This window comes from Macrobrachium rosenbergii, chromosome 10 (assembly GCF_040412425.1).
Source record: "Macrobrachium rosenbergii isolate ZJJX-2024 chromosome 10, ASM4041242v1, whole genome shotgun sequence".
In the NCBI taxonomy this organism is placed as follows: domain Eukaryota; kingdom Metazoa; phylum Arthropoda; class Malacostraca; order Decapoda; family Palaemonidae; genus Macrobrachium; species Macrobrachium rosenbergii.
Genome location: NC_089750.1, coordinates 56,912,207 through 56,932,486, shown reverse-complemented (window position 1 = coordinate 56,932,486; position 20,280 = coordinate 56,912,207). Strand labels below are relative to the sequence as shown.

The 20,280-nt window shown below is 32.5% G+C and overlaps 1 protein-coding gene across 1 annotated transcript in view; it reads right to left on the bottom strand.

Moving 5' to 3' along the window:
* Positions 1-16,578: 16,578 nt before the first annotated feature.
* The window catches only part of LOC136843009 (uncharacterized), a 4,432-nt gene continuing 730 nt past the window's right edge, over positions 16,579-20,280 (bottom strand). The window contains exons 3-4 of the mRNA XM_067110998.1: positions 17,829-17,904; positions 16,579-17,040 (exon numbers count right to left, since the gene is read on the bottom strand). Coding sequence (XP_066967099.1) covers positions 16,827-17,040; positions 17,829-17,904 — 290 coding nt within the window. The 3' untranslated portion in view covers positions 16,579-16,826. The remainder of the gene's footprint in view (positions 17,041-17,828; positions 17,905-20,280) is intronic.

Genomic DNA, 20,280 nt, shown 5'->3' with positions numbered 1-20,280 from the left:
TTTAACCAAGTCTTTGGTATCTTTCTAGACTTTGTCATGTTTGGGAGGAGATATTTCTGTTTAAGGTAAAAATGATAAAGAAGAATTTCAATAGAGCTAAAGCCAGTGGGCCTTTGGCAAATATGGTTTGTTTAAACTTAACATTAGCAGTACCTAATGTTTCTAAGTTGAGCAGTGAATTTGTCTGAATAAAATATATTCCCCTTTCTTAAAAGAAAATTTATTGAATTGTTTTAGATTTTTCCATTTAGAAAAGTGGAGTGCTCCAGGTGAAGCGCAAATTATCCTGTTTAGCCCAGTCAACAGAAAATGTATCGCAGCGGCATGCTGTGAACCAGAATAAAATGTAAAGAGAGTGTGGTTCTTGCTGACCTCTTTTAAATTCTCTCGGAATCTACATATCTTCATTTTGAAAACTAACGCACAAACACATACGCAACGTACATGCACACACACACACACACACACACACACACACACACACATATATATATATATATATATATATATATATATATATATATATATATATATATATATATATATATATATATATATATATATATATATATATATATTTATATATATATATATATATATATATATATATATATATATATATATATATATATATATATATATATATATATATATATATATATAATTGAAATTGAAGTGGCTGTGATAACATCTCAACCACTTCAATTTCTTTTTTGATCTTAAGGCTTGTTAGTACAAAGCCTTAAGATTCAAGTGCAAGAAATTGAAGTGGCTGTGATGACATCACAACCACTTCAATTTCTTTGCACTTGATCTTATTTGTAGTGACAAGCGTATTAAAAAGGCGCGAAGAATTAGATTTAAGAGGCATTATATATTATAATTACATATGTATCAGGCAAAAGTGACCAGTAGATTCTATATATATATATATATATATATATATATATATATATATATATATATATATATATATATATATACGATTGATAAAAGTAGGTATTCAGGCCATTTATTAACATTCCTGCAAACATATTTTCAACGAATCTGCTGAAAACACAAATAGTCGAGCTCAGAAGAATGTAACGAAATCAAAATAAAAGCCTTAAAACACAATTTAGTAAATAAAGGATTCCTACCAATTTAAGAATGATCATTAGTGATAACAGTTACTTAACTATGCTGTTTAACTTTTCGTAGGCATAAAAAAAATACCAGAGTATTTACATATGTATACATTGTCACTTTGAACTTGCAAAGCAAACCTACACCAAATAAAATTGACAAAACTGGATGACATTCCCACAACTAGTAGATATATTTAATAGATATAGTTAATGTAACTAATTTCTTATAATGAGCTTCCAAAAAACCGAATTAATTATTCCATAATTCCACCTACTATTTGCAACACCTCTAAATACTACAGATGTTTCACTAGAATTTTCATTTATAAGTACATTACTTTGTAGGATATTGGCATGAACGATGTCCCTCAACTATATGGCAACTTTTTGATTTGTCTGGTGTAATTATATTCAATATTAACATATGATATAGGAATAATACTTCTAGTTTTCTCAATTTAAAAGAAAAAAAAAGACGATTTTATACAGAGCGTATATTGAGCTGAATTTGACTTTGACAATTTTTTTTATGGAACTTTATACAGATAACAGTAATGTTTTGATGCTGAGATATTTAATTTTCTCATATATAGACCTTTAGACATATCTTGGGGCATCTTACTAATAATGCCCGAATGCCTAAAACATATTCATGATTATCCATAGTACTTTAATGAGTATAACCATCATCATATTCTGACCTAATTATATGCCCCTAAAAGACATAAAGTTAACGTTCTAGATACATAAAGTAGATCTTTAAAGTACTTTGTTACTTTCCCCAGTGAACAGTAATTGGAATTTTTCCGTAAGAGACTAACATTATATTTTGTTTAGAGATTTTCATACTATCTATAGGTTTATATAAACTATGTATATATATAAATATATATTTATATATATATATATATATATATATATATATATATAAATTTTTTGAAATGTCTTCTAAACATCTGTCGCTCTCCCATTTACCTTATTCATTTCACAGTATTGCTCCACTTTGCCACAAAAACGTTATTTTTCAAGAACATACAATAGAATATGATTGTTCTTTTCCTAGAGAGAAAATCATATTCAAAGCCTTTATGTTTACCGGGATAGATATATCTTTGGAAATAAAATTTTAAAATATTTCTGGTTATCTTTTACCTCTCAAAAACAAATGCATATTGGAAATAAAATTTAGAGTTCCTGTGGAAACATACAGAAATGGTAGTGATTCTTCTTGAAAGAGCATTTAATTTCAAGGATAATAAAGTTAACTTATGAAGAAATTAAATAGATGTTTTTATGACTTCTTAAAGCATGTAGGCGACGATGAATCTGAACACCCCCCCAAAAAAAAAAAAACTCGTACGTATGTGGGTGGATGAAACAGACTTGTATCCGCTACTAATTTAAATAAAAAAAATTCTTTTCTATTTACAGAAAGGAGCATTGCGTGCTGCCACTCTGAAATACCTGGTCCCTCGTTCAGATTATAAAATTCTAAATGAACGTAAGGAAACAGGCATATCTTAAGATAGCACGCACGCACATACAAACACACTATATATATATGCACACAAACACGCATATATATATAATTTTATTATATATTTTTATATATACCTATACTTATATATGTATACATATAATAATTACTGTATACTATATAATATATGACTGCTTATATATCACTTGATATCGTGTGACCATTTATTCAGTTATGGCCACAGGAAATACAAAAGGAAGAAGCACCAAGCCCTTTCGTGTTGTTTCATTACATTTTCAAGGCCCATTGTACCCTGAATGTGTTGAAAAAACACGAAGGCGGTTGGTACTTCCTCCTTTATTTTTCTATGGCCTTATTTGAATATATGAATGTGTGTATATTAGCACACACACACACACACACACACACACACATATAAATATATATATATATATATATATATATATATATATATATATATATATATATATATATATATATATACATATATATTTTATATATATGTATATATATAATAAATAAATAAATAAATTATATATACTGTATATATATATATATATATATATATATATATATATATATATATATATATATATATATATATATATATATATATTTATAATATAAGATCATGGTAGGGTGCAACCTATTCCTCAGGGGACTTAGAATATGTTCAAAGGGATACCTAGATAAAGAATTCAACACGATCTACCACACATTATAGAGAAGGCTATTAACAAAGCGAATAAAATATACTACAGAGATCCCACTCACAACAGACAAATAGATTTTAGCGATAAAATAAAACTTCTGTACGACGAAAATATCCAAAAAGCCGCAAAGGATCTCAGGTCTAATAATCCTTTAATTTTCCATTATCCCAAATCCATCGGGAGCTCGCTCATTAATGCATACTTAAATGAAAAATATTAAGAAGCAGGAGTTTACAAGATTCCGTGCAGCAACTGTAACGAAATTTGCGTGGGGGAAACGGGTAGGTACATCTCGCAAAGAATAACAGCACAAAAAATCAGTGCGACATGCTTCAGAGAATTCGGGGATTTTCCTACATGTTAGGGATAAAGGCCATACTATAAACTGGAATGGGGCAGAGTTGGTTTTCAAAAGTAGTTGTCCGTACAAAAGGAAGATTCTAGAATCTGCCACCATCAATCAAACCAACAATATGAACCTGTCGAGAGGACATTGGAAATCGGATGACATCGACGGGTTAGTCCTCAGGTCTCTTCTTACGGAGGTGTTTCAGAAAATACGACCACCAGAGGCATCGCTAGAGGGGAGCTAACGAAGCCAAAAATCACAACTAAATACCTTAATTTCAATCCTTCCTGGTTCAATGGCCACCTGCATGCCAACGAGACTTACTGCCACACCTACATATTTTATATATATATATATATATATATATATATATATATATATATATATATATATATATATATATATATATATATATATATATATATATATATATATATATATATATATATATATATATGAATTTTTATCACATCACAGTGACATTTTATATACAAACATTAAGCTACAGATATCGTTTAATATCCAATGCGCGCTACTTCAGGAATGTCATTTGGTACTAAATCATCTATCACTTATAATTCCCCCGGTGATATTTCTGAAGCAACGCGAATGGATATTAAACTACATTTGTAGCTATATAAATATATATATATATATATATATATATATATATATATATATATATATATATATATATATATATATATTTATGTATATATATATGTATATATATATATATATATATATATATATATATATATATATATATATATATATTTATATGTATATATATATGAATATATTCATACATATATATATATATATATATATATATATATATATATATATATATATATATATATATATATAGATAATATATTTTATATATATATATATATATATATATATTATGTTGGAATCACATAAGAAAATACTTTTAGATTTATGTTGAAAATATGGAAACGGCACGCTCCGTGAAGAACAATGAAAGACGAACTAGTGCGGTAATGTGCTTTACATATTACATAACAAATCTTGCTGCAACAAATTCCTCGAAAAAGATTATATAAATATTAAGTACATAACCGTGACATTTCGTGGTGACTGTTAACGCAACCCACCGAGAGAGAAATTTCATTTCGTGTCTACTTTCCATAAACAGGAAAGGAGGTTTTCCAATCTTAATTCTTTCCGGATACCTGGACATTTCTGCACTCCGGAATGCCTCCACCGGTAGGTTTGCGATGTTGTTTCAAATGAGAGAGAGAGAGAGAGAGAGAGAGAGAGAGAGAGAGAGAGAGGTCGGGGAAACGTAGGACCAAACACGCAAGCACATTCACATTCGAAGTGTTTATTTGCCGGGTCGCTTTGAAATTTCCCAGGGAGCAGGCAGTAGATTAAAGGTGTGAGAGTCATATCCCATTTCCCAGCATCTCTTCTTTTCCATTTCGTGCTCCGCGGGATGCGGAAACAGGGATTTGGCTGGGGAAAAATAGCGAATTAAGATTTTAATGAAGTCTGCGATGGGCAGAAAATCAAGAAAGATGTTGTTGAGAATCATATCATTTAAATATAAAAGAGAATTTTAGTAAAATGGATGAATTTTAGAATACAGATATACATTTATGAAGCCTCGTGTCAAGTGATCTTACTCAAATGACCCGTTCTTGATGGACAATAAAGGAGTACAAATTGTGTTTATTTGGTCGATTCTCAGAGGACTGATAAAAGCCATATATATAGTTCGAGAATACACTGGACGAGAAAGTGCTCTACAGCTTAGGGATAAAAATAATCAAAAGTAATTACAACCGTTGGTTTTGAGGTCTACTCTTTTCAAAATGTGTCGGAGTGATGAACAGCCTGGACCATCTAGTACTGCAGTTTCCAGAAGCAACATTCTAAGTACTCTTGAAAGAAACAATTCTCATTTTGGGAATTTGCTGACCAAACGTCTGACCCTTCGTGAGGGCAGCATCGAGGTAACAACTAAGACATTGACTGACCCAGTCAAGGAGGACAGGCATAACTGAGGACACAAATGTGGTGGACAAATTTCAGTTTCATTAATGGGAGAGTAGAAGCGAACTAACAACTACTGTAACTGACAACTATTCGTTTATGACACAGAGTGTAGGGATAAGGTACTGACGGCAAAATTAAAATGGTAAAAAACGTATGGGATCAAATAGAAACTGAGAGAGAGAGAGAGAGAGAGAGAGAGAGAGAGAGAGAGAGAGAGAGAGAGAGAGAGAGAGAGAGAGAGAGAGAGAGAGAGAGAACGTTAACTTCGAAATCATTCGTCTTGATCTAATTACAAATAAGTTTTGCTATTAAAAAAAAAAATGGAAGTACTGATGATACTGGCTTGCAACCTTCTAGAAAACGTGTTACACATTTCACATAGATTGGACCGAATTAAAAAGGCATCTGTTGTCTATTTATATCTTTATGAGCACGCATGCAATCGAAAATATACCTAATAATGACGATTCCAAATAACAAAACCATAACAAAGCAAATCTATTGTCGTAAACACGTACATACATACATACATACAGTATATATAGTATATATATATATATATATATATATATATATATATATATATATATATATATATATATATATATATCATACTACTCAAATAGAATATATATACACTGAATTTGTGTGGTTATTTGGTTATATATATATATATATATATATATATATATATATATATATATATATATGTGTGTGTGTGTGTGTGTGTGTGTGTGTGTGTGTGTGTGCGCAAGTAATTGATGAAAAGACGCTTACAATATACTCCAGCAAGTCTGAACAAATTTTTATTTCCAATTCCGATCACATAGGCCTACTTGTCAAAATTACATTTGGTAGGAACCCTTATAAATAAAATTTATTCAATTGCAGGCTTGGATATTTTTCAAAGTATCGGAATCACAGCAAAGGTTCTACGGAAATCTTAAGTTGCTCACGTTCTAAAGAACGTTTGAGATCATTTACGAATTTAAAATCCCACTTCATGACATTGCATTGCAATCTGCTGCGTTACCTCCTTGTATTTTGTTATCAATAACGGCAAAACACCCACAAAACGTTCAAATGAGGTCAACATACTCTCATTTGGGTAACTAGCACTGCCACGTATAAACACGCAAACAAAACATTACTGACAAGACCATGCAATCCTTACCGGAGTGAGTTGGATCCTCTTGACCTAGATATAAAATGTTCGATGCATTCTTGCTGAGAGTAAATAAGGCAAGTCTTTAACAAACACAATATTCACAAGAAAAATAAAAACTGTCACAGCGCTTGAAGAAAAGAGAGGAAGAGGAACCAGCTGGTTATCGAATATCCAGCAGTCCGTTTTTCCTGCAGTGACCAGGAAAAACAAACCAAAATACTTTCTCCCGTTTTCGTTGTTTGTCTTCTCGCCGACATTATCGTCCTCGTCTCGGGAATTTGTAGACGGATGAAATTGCAAATTTGCGGTACATTTCGTTATTTATAGCTTTATCATCTTAAATGATCTTCATTTTCAAAAAGCTATTGAATTTTCATGCGATTTACCCATGTCTGGCGCTTCCTTTTCACACTGATTTTTTGGGGCACTTTTAAAGTTTCCTTTTAGATTTTTATATTATTTTGGCCTATGTTGTTCTATTCGTAGATGTATTGTATTTCTACCAAATAAAAAGCATCATCATAGCACTACAGGAATACGTCACCACCAGCCATTGCTTACAGTTATGCAGGTCATTAGTAGAGAGTCATCAGCAAAGCAACACGAAGTATCTTGAGAAATACAATTCTTTTTAACTGAATACAGTAATCCCTCAGATAAGGCTACAAATACTTAGCTTTTTTTATATAGTAATGAGATACACATGCGATAAAATTAGTTCCGAAGGCAGTGATACTGACATCAAAAATAAAAAAAATTACTTTTTATTTGGTGATTTGTCACCATTCCCTGTTTAAAAAGAAACTGATCTGAATTTGGATATTCAGAAATCAACGTTTTGAAAGAATTAAGCTTATTTACTTAACATTTTTAAGCAGGTATACAGATCACTGTTTCATTTAATAAGGCAACTTTACTGTTTACTATCTATCGGCTAATGTCTTCAAGAAACCTTATTACCGTTGTTTTATTTCTAATTAATTTCAAGGATCGCCAGTGTCTAGAAGATGACTGATAATCAACGCCTACTGTTTCAGATAATAGCAACCATTAAGAAATATGTTAATGTAGCTTTGCTGATCAAGGATTCTACATCATTTACCTTTGTTCACCACTCAAAGGCTATTAGCAGCATAGAGCTCGCTGCTTTGCTTTTCATCACAATTTTACTGAGGTAGATGGACCTTACTGAACCGAGATATGATGCTGTTCGTTTCCACTAGTTACATAATATTAGTGAATATCTTTTCCCAAGGACCCGTTTTCGATCGCTTCTTGATACATTTGGATTGTTTAGTGACTAATCACTAATATATAAAAGGAGGTAATAAAATTGCAATGTCTATTATGAACTGACTTGTTTATCAACTACTACTGGTTAACCATTCAAGTTTTTTCATAACTTTACTCGAAAAACATTTTAAAAGTGAAATCGCTACAACTTTACTTCCGCTGATATTTTATTTTTTCTGTGTCTTAGACTTATTCAGTAACTTGTAAAATATTTTTGATTAGACTATTGTATGTTTTGCCACTTATGGTATGTTGCTCATACAAATGAAGCAAATTAGTGGTTCCCAACGCCGCGCTACAGAATATTGCAAAATATCACAACTTCCAATGCAATTTTAGAGTTGATGCATCAATGCAGAGTCACAATGGTAAGCAAAGTTCTCTAACGGAAACTGCACAAACCACTAGCCGGGTTGTCGGGTGTAGATGCAAAAATCAACGTCGAATGTGTCATAACGGTGTTTGTAACAAGTTTGGTTGTTATTTTTGAAAAAGCTATGCGGTAAACAGCTGGTTCATCCATCCCAATAGTAATTATGAAAGTTCAAAAAGAAACATAACTAACATGACTGCACGTGGAAAATGAAATTGTTATTTATTTTATGATTATCGTCGTAAAAATAAATCTTACAAATAAGGTTGCGCCCAATGACACCAATACAAAACTTGCCAGGTTAGAACTGTGATAGCTCGATAGGAAGCATAACTAACCTGACTGCACGACGCAAATGAAATTGCTACTAATTGTATGATTTTCGTCCTGGAAAAAAAACTCATAGTTATGGTTCCCTCTAATGGCACCAATATAAAAATCGCCTTAAGATAAAAAAAAAACTACAAACAGTACTAAGAGTAATGAGTCAACTTAGATCAAAAGCCAGTGGGGCTAGTATGAAAATTAGGCCTGCTTGACTGGTTTTTGAAATACCTGCAATGTTCTACAGATCTACATTGAACAACTTGAAAACTTGTGATTGTAGAAACATATCTATCCTTAATTTTTTCATCAACGAAATGAATTAAGGCAAATTCAGAACGACAAAAGCTTACTCATGTATGTTAAATTCAGTGAAGAATTTTGACAGAAGAAATCATGTAAAAGAAGAGTGTACAACTTTATTGTATACTATATAATATGTTCCTGGTCTACATAGTGATGGAAAATTGTTTTACAACTTAATCAAAGACTAAATATTCATTCTATATCTTAAATAGAAGCAAATTTACGAATCAAAACGGGAGAGAGACATTTTAGTAATGAACGATGTGAGAACTTTTTCGAATAATGTGACTATTGACTTTGAAGTTTTCTCATAGTATTATATCATGATGATGCACTGGTCCAGTTTCGTAATAACTTTTGCTAAATTAGTGGAATGTTTATTCAAATATATGAAAAAATGATTGGCATTGGCCATGATATTTATTTTTTCGTCTAAATTACAAAGTTAAAAAAATCACCCCATTCTATGTTCATATTAGTGATTATAATTTATTTAACTGCTATTTACCCTTGGAAAATCATGCGGTTAGTACATTGCTTTGCAAGTTGCAAGGAGATGACGCCATGTTTTCCCCAAAGGGGATTAGTCCCTCCCATTTCTCTGTGCCGTTATGCCTTAAAAACATAATTGCTTATGGTCGTCGTATATAACGAGAGGGGTATATGATTTTCAAATTTAATCGTGAATTATATTATCTAATTATCGAAGTCATTATCTCTTAGCGGGATGCTTGTATCAAATGGCGATGTACTCCTCCAGGGAAAATATATTATTTCATAACTTACATTTGTTGCTTCCATAACCCTACACACCATATGTTTGAGAAGACTGGGCATCTGGAGATAAGGCATTCCAGCTTACTCTTTGTAGAAATGATAAAGATGAACACAGAAATCTGTAATTTTTCAAATTTAGTTGGAATACTTGAAATAGTGGAATTTACTGCTTGATTAAGAACAGAGGATATAATACATGGAGCTGAAATTTTGATAAAATCACATGCAGAGGATGAAGCTGCGTCCTGTTGTTAAGTTGGGAACAGCAAGTACTGAGGTGATACAGTAGATATAGATTTGATATCATTAAGTCTAATAATCATGAAGGTTTCAGTATTTGCAGTTTGTAGTTTTATGATTAAGATCAACTTTATAAAAAAATCACTGTCTGTTGGCTACTCCATTAAGAGTCCAACAAAGGGGATGCAGGAGTTTTTCAAGAGTTTGGTAGTTATTAGCATTATGAATACCAGATAAATCTTTTCATTAGACGACTTCCCAATCGTCCTTTGAATATGAATTGTTAATATAATTTCTGTTGCACCTGGAATTATGTCTATTTCTTTTCATTTTTGTAAAAAAATGCATCCAAACCTGAATATATACAGTTGGAAAAGAGCCTCTTGATGACTTAAGGAGTTTCTAAATGTAGGCAGGACCAGTCAGGGGCCATACGGAATCTCATTAACGAAGGTCGGTCGATGGCCTCCACTTGGGCACTTTAGCTTCATGCTTCTTCTTTTGTTTTATGTTGAAGGTTGTCAATGATTTACCGACAAGAATTTTCCCCATAGTTCTTTGAAAGTGTCTTGTCTATTTTATCTATTTCATAAAGTAACAATAACAAAAGGTTTGTAAAACTAATTTACGAAAGGTTAATGTCCTTAAGTACTTCGAGAACCTTAGGCGACTCGTGACTTCTGTAAATAAATCTTTACTCTTTGTATGTAGTTATGCAAGTAAGGACGGGTGCAAAGACTTGATTCTATGAAGAGACAATTATCATTATTGAAGGTTTTGATAATTATCTCGACCTATTTATTGAGAAAATAACTTGGAATGGATTGGTTCCTGAAAAAAATATCTACTAAATTGCAGTTGAAAACGATTACAACCATTTCATCCTCACAAGTTAACTTCCCACCCAAAAAAGAAGAAAAAACTAGAAGGATTCAGTTATAGTGATCAAGAAAAAGTATAATTCGTACACTATAATAAAATGGAAATAAAAAAGATGTTGACACTAGCAGCTAAATTCGTGGAAGATGTAAGGTGCTCTATCTCTGAATAAAGCAGATACCCCCAAAATCCTTTTAGTTCAGACAAGTTCTGTGGATGTGGCAAACAGGAGACGCCCGGAGGTAGTTCCCTACCTTGGGTCAGGAGTTCCTGGTACCTTTTGACACGGAGGCACTCCTCTTGACTTCACTAACGCGGTCTCTCCTGCCAAAGCCTCAGATCGTCTATAAAGCCTTTGTAACGGTACCTTTCTGTTTTCCGAAATCGCATCTTTAAATGTATGGGCATGTCAATCCTGTACACACACACACACACAGATGAACTTACCCATCTTACATAAGCTAACACCTGCGCGCACAGAAACACAAACACACACACACACATGTATGTATATATATTCCTCTCTCTCTCTCTCTCTCTCTGAACAATAAATAAGTGTTTCGAAAGATAAAGCAATTGCCGTTTGAAGAAAGAGTATAAAATCAGAGGATTACTCTAATAAGAAACTGAAAGCACATCCTATGAATAGACCCCCACCCCTCAACGATAAAGAAAAACAAAGTAATCGCAAACCATACAAGAAACTTTGTTAAACACTGTGAAAGAATTTCAGATGGTATCACAAGGCTAAATCTACTTCTTCAAAGGTTTGTCGCAACCCCAAGGATTATTCCAGATATTTATAGCCCCAAAGAAGGAAGCAATTTCTCTATGCGCTCTTGAGGGAGATATGCTAAATGGTACTTTGAGGAAAGGAGATAGCTAACTCCTTGGGTCGTTGAAATCTAAAGGTAAGAATAAGTCTTTCAGAGAAATCGACAAATTATGATTTTATTTTCATTTGGAGGGTATCTAATACGAAAATCCCAGCATGTTACTGTTTCAGATACTGTACTATATTGTATTTATTGTTTTTCATGGAATTCAAGATCTTCTGAAGCAAAGCCCTTGTGCTGAATATCATCCATAAGATATCTTGAGTCAACTTAGACTGATAATGGTTGAATACCTTGATGTTGCTGTTCTTCGAGCAGGTTCCTACAAACTTACAGAACTAAAAACTCGTTTATTCTTCAAAATTTTACTGCGTCAAGTGACTATAGTATCAAATTATTGCCAGTTCTCCCCATTAAATAAGATTATTTTGAAAAAAAAAAAAAAGAAACTGGTAAACTTTTGAGAAAATTGAAGTTCGGATCAGTTTGAACCTCTTTGAAAAAAAGTCAGGGAGTATTTTTCCTGGCAAAAAACAAAAGATGTCCCCTTCATCCAAATAAAGATTCATGATCTTATTTCAGTAAGTGCTGGTAATGTTTAATTCGATCAGATTAGGATAGGAGTGAAAGAAAATATTGCCTACAGCAACTTGGACTAAATAGAATGTTTAGAAATACTGACAAGATAAAATCAAAATTTCTTATGGTAATTTTGACAGTTCTGTTAAGGTAATTGATAATGTTATGGCCAGTGTAAGATTTATCAAAGGTAATTGATAATGTTACGGCTACTGTAACATATATCAAAGGTGATTGATACTTGCGTCTATTGTAAGATTTATCAAAGGTAATTGATATGTTACGGCTACTGTAACATATATCAAAGGTACTTGATACTTGCGTCAATTGTAAGATCTATCAAAGGTAAATGATGGAGTTACGGCTATTGTAAGTTTTATCAAAGCTCCTTGGCAAGAGAAGTAATTGTGCCCCGAGGTATGGCTAATGATTCCACCACAGGTAAGATTACAAGTCATCCAGGAAAAGGATGGGTGATTTGTAGTATTATAATCATATTTGCTTTAGCTCTCTATAGAGCAAGAGACTGGAGTCTTTTGATAAATAAAGACATTCATAATAGGAGCTCTGGATCGGTGAATGATGATGGGTTATCAAAATAACATTTACCACCAAAACGAAGCTTTTAGCTCTACCGATATATTCTGTTAAAAGTTCTTCATAAAAAAATCATAATGTATGACGTAAGAAAACATATAATCATTCTTTCTTTTGCTTTTCCTTTGTGACGAATGTACAATAGAATATATCTGTAGGTCATATAAAATGCGTGACAGGCCACACTGAATAAGAATTACTATAAAACTGAATATGTTCTAAATTAAAACGCCTGTGTGCTTGTGTACTAAATGGAGGATTTTGGCATAATTTATTTCGAATTTCCATCTCTGTGTACTTAAAGCAAGTACATTTTTCGAGCAAGCGATTTTATTTGAATAAAGTTACTGAACATTTTCCGAAGGATAGTACTTAACTTCTTTTAATGAATTGAAAACAGCGAGATTTTGTTTCATACTATTTGAATATTATTCAGAATGTTTAATGATCACAGATGCTGTGTGGGAGAACAGAATATTGCCTAACAGTAACTTCAACTTTGATCTCATTTTCATAGCTGGAATAAAGACCATTTTCTCCCGTCACAATAAGCTAATTAATCTTGTCTCTGACATCGCAACATTTACCGGAATTTTCCAGTAAGAAAGTTAAATGAATCGAGAATATATTTTACAATCTATAAATGTTTTGGAAAATGAAGTGCGGTCGGTGTTGTCAGAACGTAACATGCACGGGTTTCAAGTAACAGGTTCGTACAGAAACCAACGTTCTGAATTTTCTTGCCTTTCTCTCGCCAAAGAATATAATTTCGTATTGATTCCTAGAAAGATATAAAATAGTATTGTGTACCTTAGGTTGCCAAGGGATGAAACTGATGTGTTAGATTCATGAACCATGTTAGTATTCTAAAATGAGGGATTTGTAATACTAAATACCACATCTGGCATATTGATAGTGTAATTTCACAACAAAACAAGTAAAAAATGCGTTTTCTGTTTAGTGTATAATCAAGGCCACTGAAAATAGATCTATCTTCCGGTGGCCTTGGTATAAAGCTGCCCATGAAACTTTAACCTCGACCCGGTGGTGGCCTGGCCTATATCGTTGCCAGACGCTCGATTATGGCTAATCTTAACTTTAAATAAAATAAAAACTACTAAGGCTAGAGGGCTGGAATTTTGTATGTTTCATGAATGGAGGGTGGATGATCAACATAGCAATTTGCAGCCCTCTAGCCTAGGTAATTTTTAAGATCTCAAGGCGGACAGAAAAAGTGCAGGCAGAAAAAAGTGCGGACGGACAGACCAAGACGGCACAATAGTTTTCTATTCAGAAAACTAAAAACTGAGTGACTTGCCAGCACTTTTTTTTAGCACCGACGCTGACAGCCGAAGAGATTAAGATCAGTCATAAAATATTCTTTAAGCTACGCCAGTGCAAACGTGAATTCTATGAAACCCATTTTATAACTAAACTTTCGACTGCATGCGTTGTGAGGCCTCAGATATACAAACATAAATGTACAAACTTACATTGAATCCACTTCAGATCCTGAAAACTTCGACGCTCTGTGTAATGATTTCTGCAAAGTTCACGTCGAAACCACAATTGTCTTTTGCCCACGGCGAACAAGAAGGAAGAACGTAATAGCTTCGTCCAATAACTCGTCGGAAACTAATATCAACGAACAACAAAAACCACTGCTAAATACGTGTCTAGGAAAAGGCCACCTCGTTCAGATATAAATAGACTGAGAAGTATCTTACACCAGTCATCTAAGACGCGTCTTATTATTTGACTTGAAGTCTTCGTGCGTCTGCTCCCTCGAATCCTGAGATTTTTACCGACTGTATAGAGTTCCATGTCACATTTTGTTTTAAACACCATTGCTGCAAAGTTAGAAACTTCACCGATTACTTGGTAGGTCAGATTTTTTAAGATAATACACGTTTTAATTAATGGGAAAATATTATCATGTTCTTAGAATTTCTTTAATATTGTGATTTAAAAGCTAAAGGTATTCATCGCCTTTAATTATGTTCATATAATCTATATTAATATATATTATATATATAATATATATATATATATATATATATATATATATATATATATATATATATATAAATTAATTACACATATACATTAAATACACACACACACACACACACACACACATATATATATATATATATATATATATATATATATATATATATATATATATAAACATATATATATATATATATATATATATATATATATATAAACAGATATACAATTATTTATATATATAAATATAAGTATATATATACATACATATATACATATATAATATATGAATATCTGTTTATATATATATATATATATATATATATATATATATATATACATATATATATATATATATATATATATATATATATATATATATATATATATATATATATATATATATATATATATATATATGTGTGTGTGTGTGTGTGTGTGTGTTGTGTGTGTGTGTTTGTGTGAGTATATATAAATATAAATTTGTAAACATAGATATTATCCCCACTAACATGTATTCTTTATTCATTATTGTTGACGTTGTTTTTGTGTTATTATTCCTCTTAGCACTATTCCTTGTTAAAAATATAAGCGTCTCTGTATCGAAGGCAGAATATAATCAGACTAAACTCATACGTAACTCTGTGGTAGAGGAACTGAATAAACCTCGATTCGATGTGAATGATTTCTGTCCCTTCAATCAGCTGTCCAACTTTAGGTCTGCGGTCATGATTTTCAGTGAAGTGTTGGACCAAGGCAACTTGATTTCTATGATAGTGGAGACGTCTCTGATAAGTTATGAGGGAATACCCTCATGATTAATTTTGTTCTTTCTCTCTTCAAGGATCAATGCTTTTTCTCCAGATTAATGATGACATTAGGGTAAAGCAGCTGGAAATACTGAGGGTTATCATTTTATTTTAGTGTTAGTGACCCTTTGAAAGGGATGCTTTTTAATGCTTTTTTCTCGTTTGATGGCCTTCCCACCCACATACTAAGTGATGGTATATTGTGACAGTTTCTCTTTAGTCCTTGGGATCAATGGCAGTTTATATGCTTAGCATGTTTCCATATTTAAGATTATTCATTGATAAGACAGTGTTGATCTTCTTAACAGATGTTGGAGTGCATCTAAATTTTTTTGTGATGCGTCTCCCCCTATTGCAAACCACGTAGACACAGATTTCTCATTGTTCGTAAGTCTCACTTTATTTTCCACGATTGTTCAAGAATCTTCCAATATTTGTTTCCATATTATTGTTCAAAAATAAGAAAATGTGATGTCTTAGTTGTATTGTTGTTGTTGTAGCGCAGGAACTTCAGATTTTAATAAATGATCTTGAAATGAAAAGAAAGACGCCTAAGTTTGCATTCACTGAAGGATCAGCTCTGTTTAAAAAATCATTTTCTTGTTTAAGTCGATGCCTCACAATGACGACAAGAATTTCTCAGTATGCCAGTGATAACAATAGCATTTTTATTTGGTTTTTATTAATTTAAAGCTAATTGCTGTACAAAATACAAGTCCATTTTCTATTCAAGTGTAACTGTACAATAAAACATAACAATCAACAAAAATAAATTAAGTACATTTTCCAGAGAACTAGTGTGAAGGACTCTGGAAAAAAAGGAAGACGGTAAATCCGTACGGGAAACATCTTGCGAGATCTTACATCCTTCGTACCGGTCGCCATCGCTAAAAGGACATCTTGCCAGATCTGTTCCTGATTTAACCACAAGCTGAAGGGGCGCTGATGCCCGATGCAGTGCAGTAATAGGAGAGGGAGAGAGTCGTTCCAGAGATGGTGGAAGAGGACGTGAAGGTCAGGGTGGTGGTGGAAGTCTTCCAGATGACCAGCTTCTGGATGCCGTCGCTGCTGCTGACTCCAGCACTGGTCTCCTCTTTCGTGTCGGCGGAGGAGTCGAGGCTCTCCTCGAAGTTCCTTTGAGGGAAATGGGAAATACAAATCATTTAAGTATAATGGCGATTTAAGGAAAGTTTAGTATCTGCGAACATTCGATATACGGAATTTTTAATGACAATTCAAACAAAATTTAGTATTCGCAAACAATCGATAAACAAAATTTTCAGTGATTGTTCACTATTCACAAGTAATATAAGTTAAGCTATAGTCATATGAAAGCACTAAAACATTACTGAAATCCATGAGACATTTAAAAAAAATTTACATTATTTTTTTAGGTTATATTTAGGGAAAATGGATATTGTGAAAAAAATCTTAAAAACAATACTTATAAAAAGTTTTGCCCTTTCATTAATCTTTATCCTGTATCAATTAGTTTTCTGGTCTATACTACATACTTCTCCATAAGCCACTCCCTCATCTTTGTATGGAATTCCTGTATGTTCTTTCTTTCCCATTCCACAAAGCATTATTAACCTTCACTCATATATATTTACTTATGTAAAAGATTTTTACCTTTAATCAGGTTTTAACTGAAGAGTCCAAAGGAGTTTTCACGTTACTTTTATAAGCAAATTGTGAATTTATTTTTATTTTAATAAAAATAAAAATACTAAAAATAAAAATACTAAAAATAAAAAAATAAAAATAATAAAACTAAAAAAACTAAAAATATTTGTATAAATGAATTACGTATTTAACCAAAATGTACTCAACAACACCGACCCCTCATTGGGTAAGTTACAGACCAAAAATACCGTAAAAAACGGTGAATAAAAATGACTAGGAAAAATTTAGTCACTTACCCAGGCTTGACCTCTGGAAGCTCAGGCAACGCCAACCTCTTCTTCCTTCCTGAACAGGTGGTACCACTGGGGATGCCTGGAGAGGAAAGAAGCCATTTTAGTCGATGGAACTTTTTTGTTTTGGAATAAACTTTTAACATATGAGGCGGTGCTTCAAAGTCTCTCACGTGCGAGACGAATGTCAGAATGTTTGACGCAGCAGGGGTATGGTCGTCAGGGCCTGACTGCTGTGGGAGAAAAATCTGAGAAGGGTCGCGCAATGGGAGATGGAGGTGACAGGGAAGTCAGTCAATCACTGTAAGAATACCTCTCTCTCTCTCTCTCTCTCTCTCTCTCTCTCTCTCTCTCTCTCTCTCTCTCTCTCGGAATATCGTAATGAAGGCTTGCGGTAAATCAAAAAGTTATGGTTTTGTGCATGGAAGAATTCATTGTATAGAATCTAAGAGAAAATTCATGGAAATACCTGTAAGACAATTAGTAAGATAACTAGTTCGATAACTTAATGGTATTAAATGAAAAGGTATGAAGAACATCGTATAAAACGTAAATTAAGAGTAGGTTCATTTATAGTCCTAACAAAACACAAATTATTTTAAACTAGGCGATGTATATGATGTCTTCTGTATTTAGCATATGTAAAGCTAGAAATGTTGACTACCTGATAAAGGGAAAATTTAATAAGGCTTTTTTTTCCCATTTTATATAATCTCTCTCTCTCTCTCTCTCTCTCTCTCTCTATCTATATATATATATATATATATATATATATATATATATATATATATATATATATATATATATATATATATATATATATATATATATATATATATATATATATATATATATATATTATTAATCCTTTTAAGGATACAAGAAAATTCTTCATTTCCGGCAACAGGTACAGTAACCGTAAACTTGACCAATATCTTCAAAGACTGAACTAAAACGCCCTTTACACGATTACAGGAAGGCCATAAATACTGAATTGCCTTTAGATATTTACTAATTGCAGACCTAAAGGCATAACTGCCGTAGGTTAGCTAATGAAATAATATTCACTGATGAATAATTCATCATTGCCCTGTTCCCTTTACGAGATGAGACATATCTTGCTTTAATATCCGAACTTCTTTTCATACCAGGCAGATTATATTTATTTTTATTTCAACTTACAATAGCCAGTAAAAAGAAGTCAATTTCCTTTTAAGGTGTTTTGTAAATAGTAGCAAACTATCCCCTAACGTAATTCTAAAAGTAATCTTGAAAATAATCTTTAACCTGTGACACTGGAACACTCGGAAAGATGTATAGGTTCTAAACCACAAGTTTTTTTGTCAGACTCGTCTATCTTTTACGAAATGGAGGATCTAATGTAGATTCGCTCCTAAACGGTTTTTGTAATCGACGCCTAAAGATTTGCCGGATCCTTCCTAGATTTTGACCCCCAACAAAGTTCGGGGGTCGTTATCTAGGGCTAATATTTCTTGGGGGTCATTATCTTTATGTATTTACAGTCTTTTGTTTATGTTTTTACGGCAGGTCCCAACGGGTTTGTAATAAACACGCCGCAAAGGTGGATACATACTGGGTTAAAACCCTTGGGTGTCATTATCTAGGAAAGATCCGATCCGCTCGTTATGTTTATGCGGTTACATTAAATTCCCTTATTAAGTAGCACGGCTTTTTCACTTAACAAAATTCACGCGTTTAAAAGTAACTGAAAATAAATAGAAAGAATTACCAACAAGGAAATAGTATTCAGCGGTATTACGTAAAGGAATAATTTAAGGGGAATTGCATAAAAGCTAGCAAATTATAACTTTGTAAAATAAATTAGTTAAGAAATAATAAATATCTGTTATTTGAAATGATAGGAATATTGAGAATCTGAGCAAAAGCTTGAATCAAAAACTAGCTGCATCTCTGAAAGCTTCTTTTTGATTATATCCTTATTCACCGAACAGTAGGTTTCATTTACTGAATAACGGAAGAGGGATGATGACCTCGTAAAGATGTAGATTTACTGAAAATAGAGACGGACAATAATATCGAAAAGACTGCCATTTATCGGAAAAAACAAAGGAGATAATGTCAGAAAAATGACATCATTCCTTAAATAGACGAAAGCATTTCGATCTATATTCTTATAGTTTTCCACGGTCTTATGAAGTACGTAAAATTATATAACCAAAAAGTCCTATAAAGTGTGCAGCGAGAGAGAGAGAGAGAGAGAGAGAGAGAGAGAGAGAGAGATACCACACCAGAACGCAGTCATAGAGGGAAGCATAACTTTCGTAATTAATGCTTCTTGAACTGAAACAATTGTCTTGGAAAATGACTCTCCATACTTCATTAGCACAAACGTACAAAGAGACCAAGAAGGTCGGCTCTATCCGATAGTAACCTAAGCAGCAGAGACGTCAGGCAAATCGCAGTCAAAATGACTCAG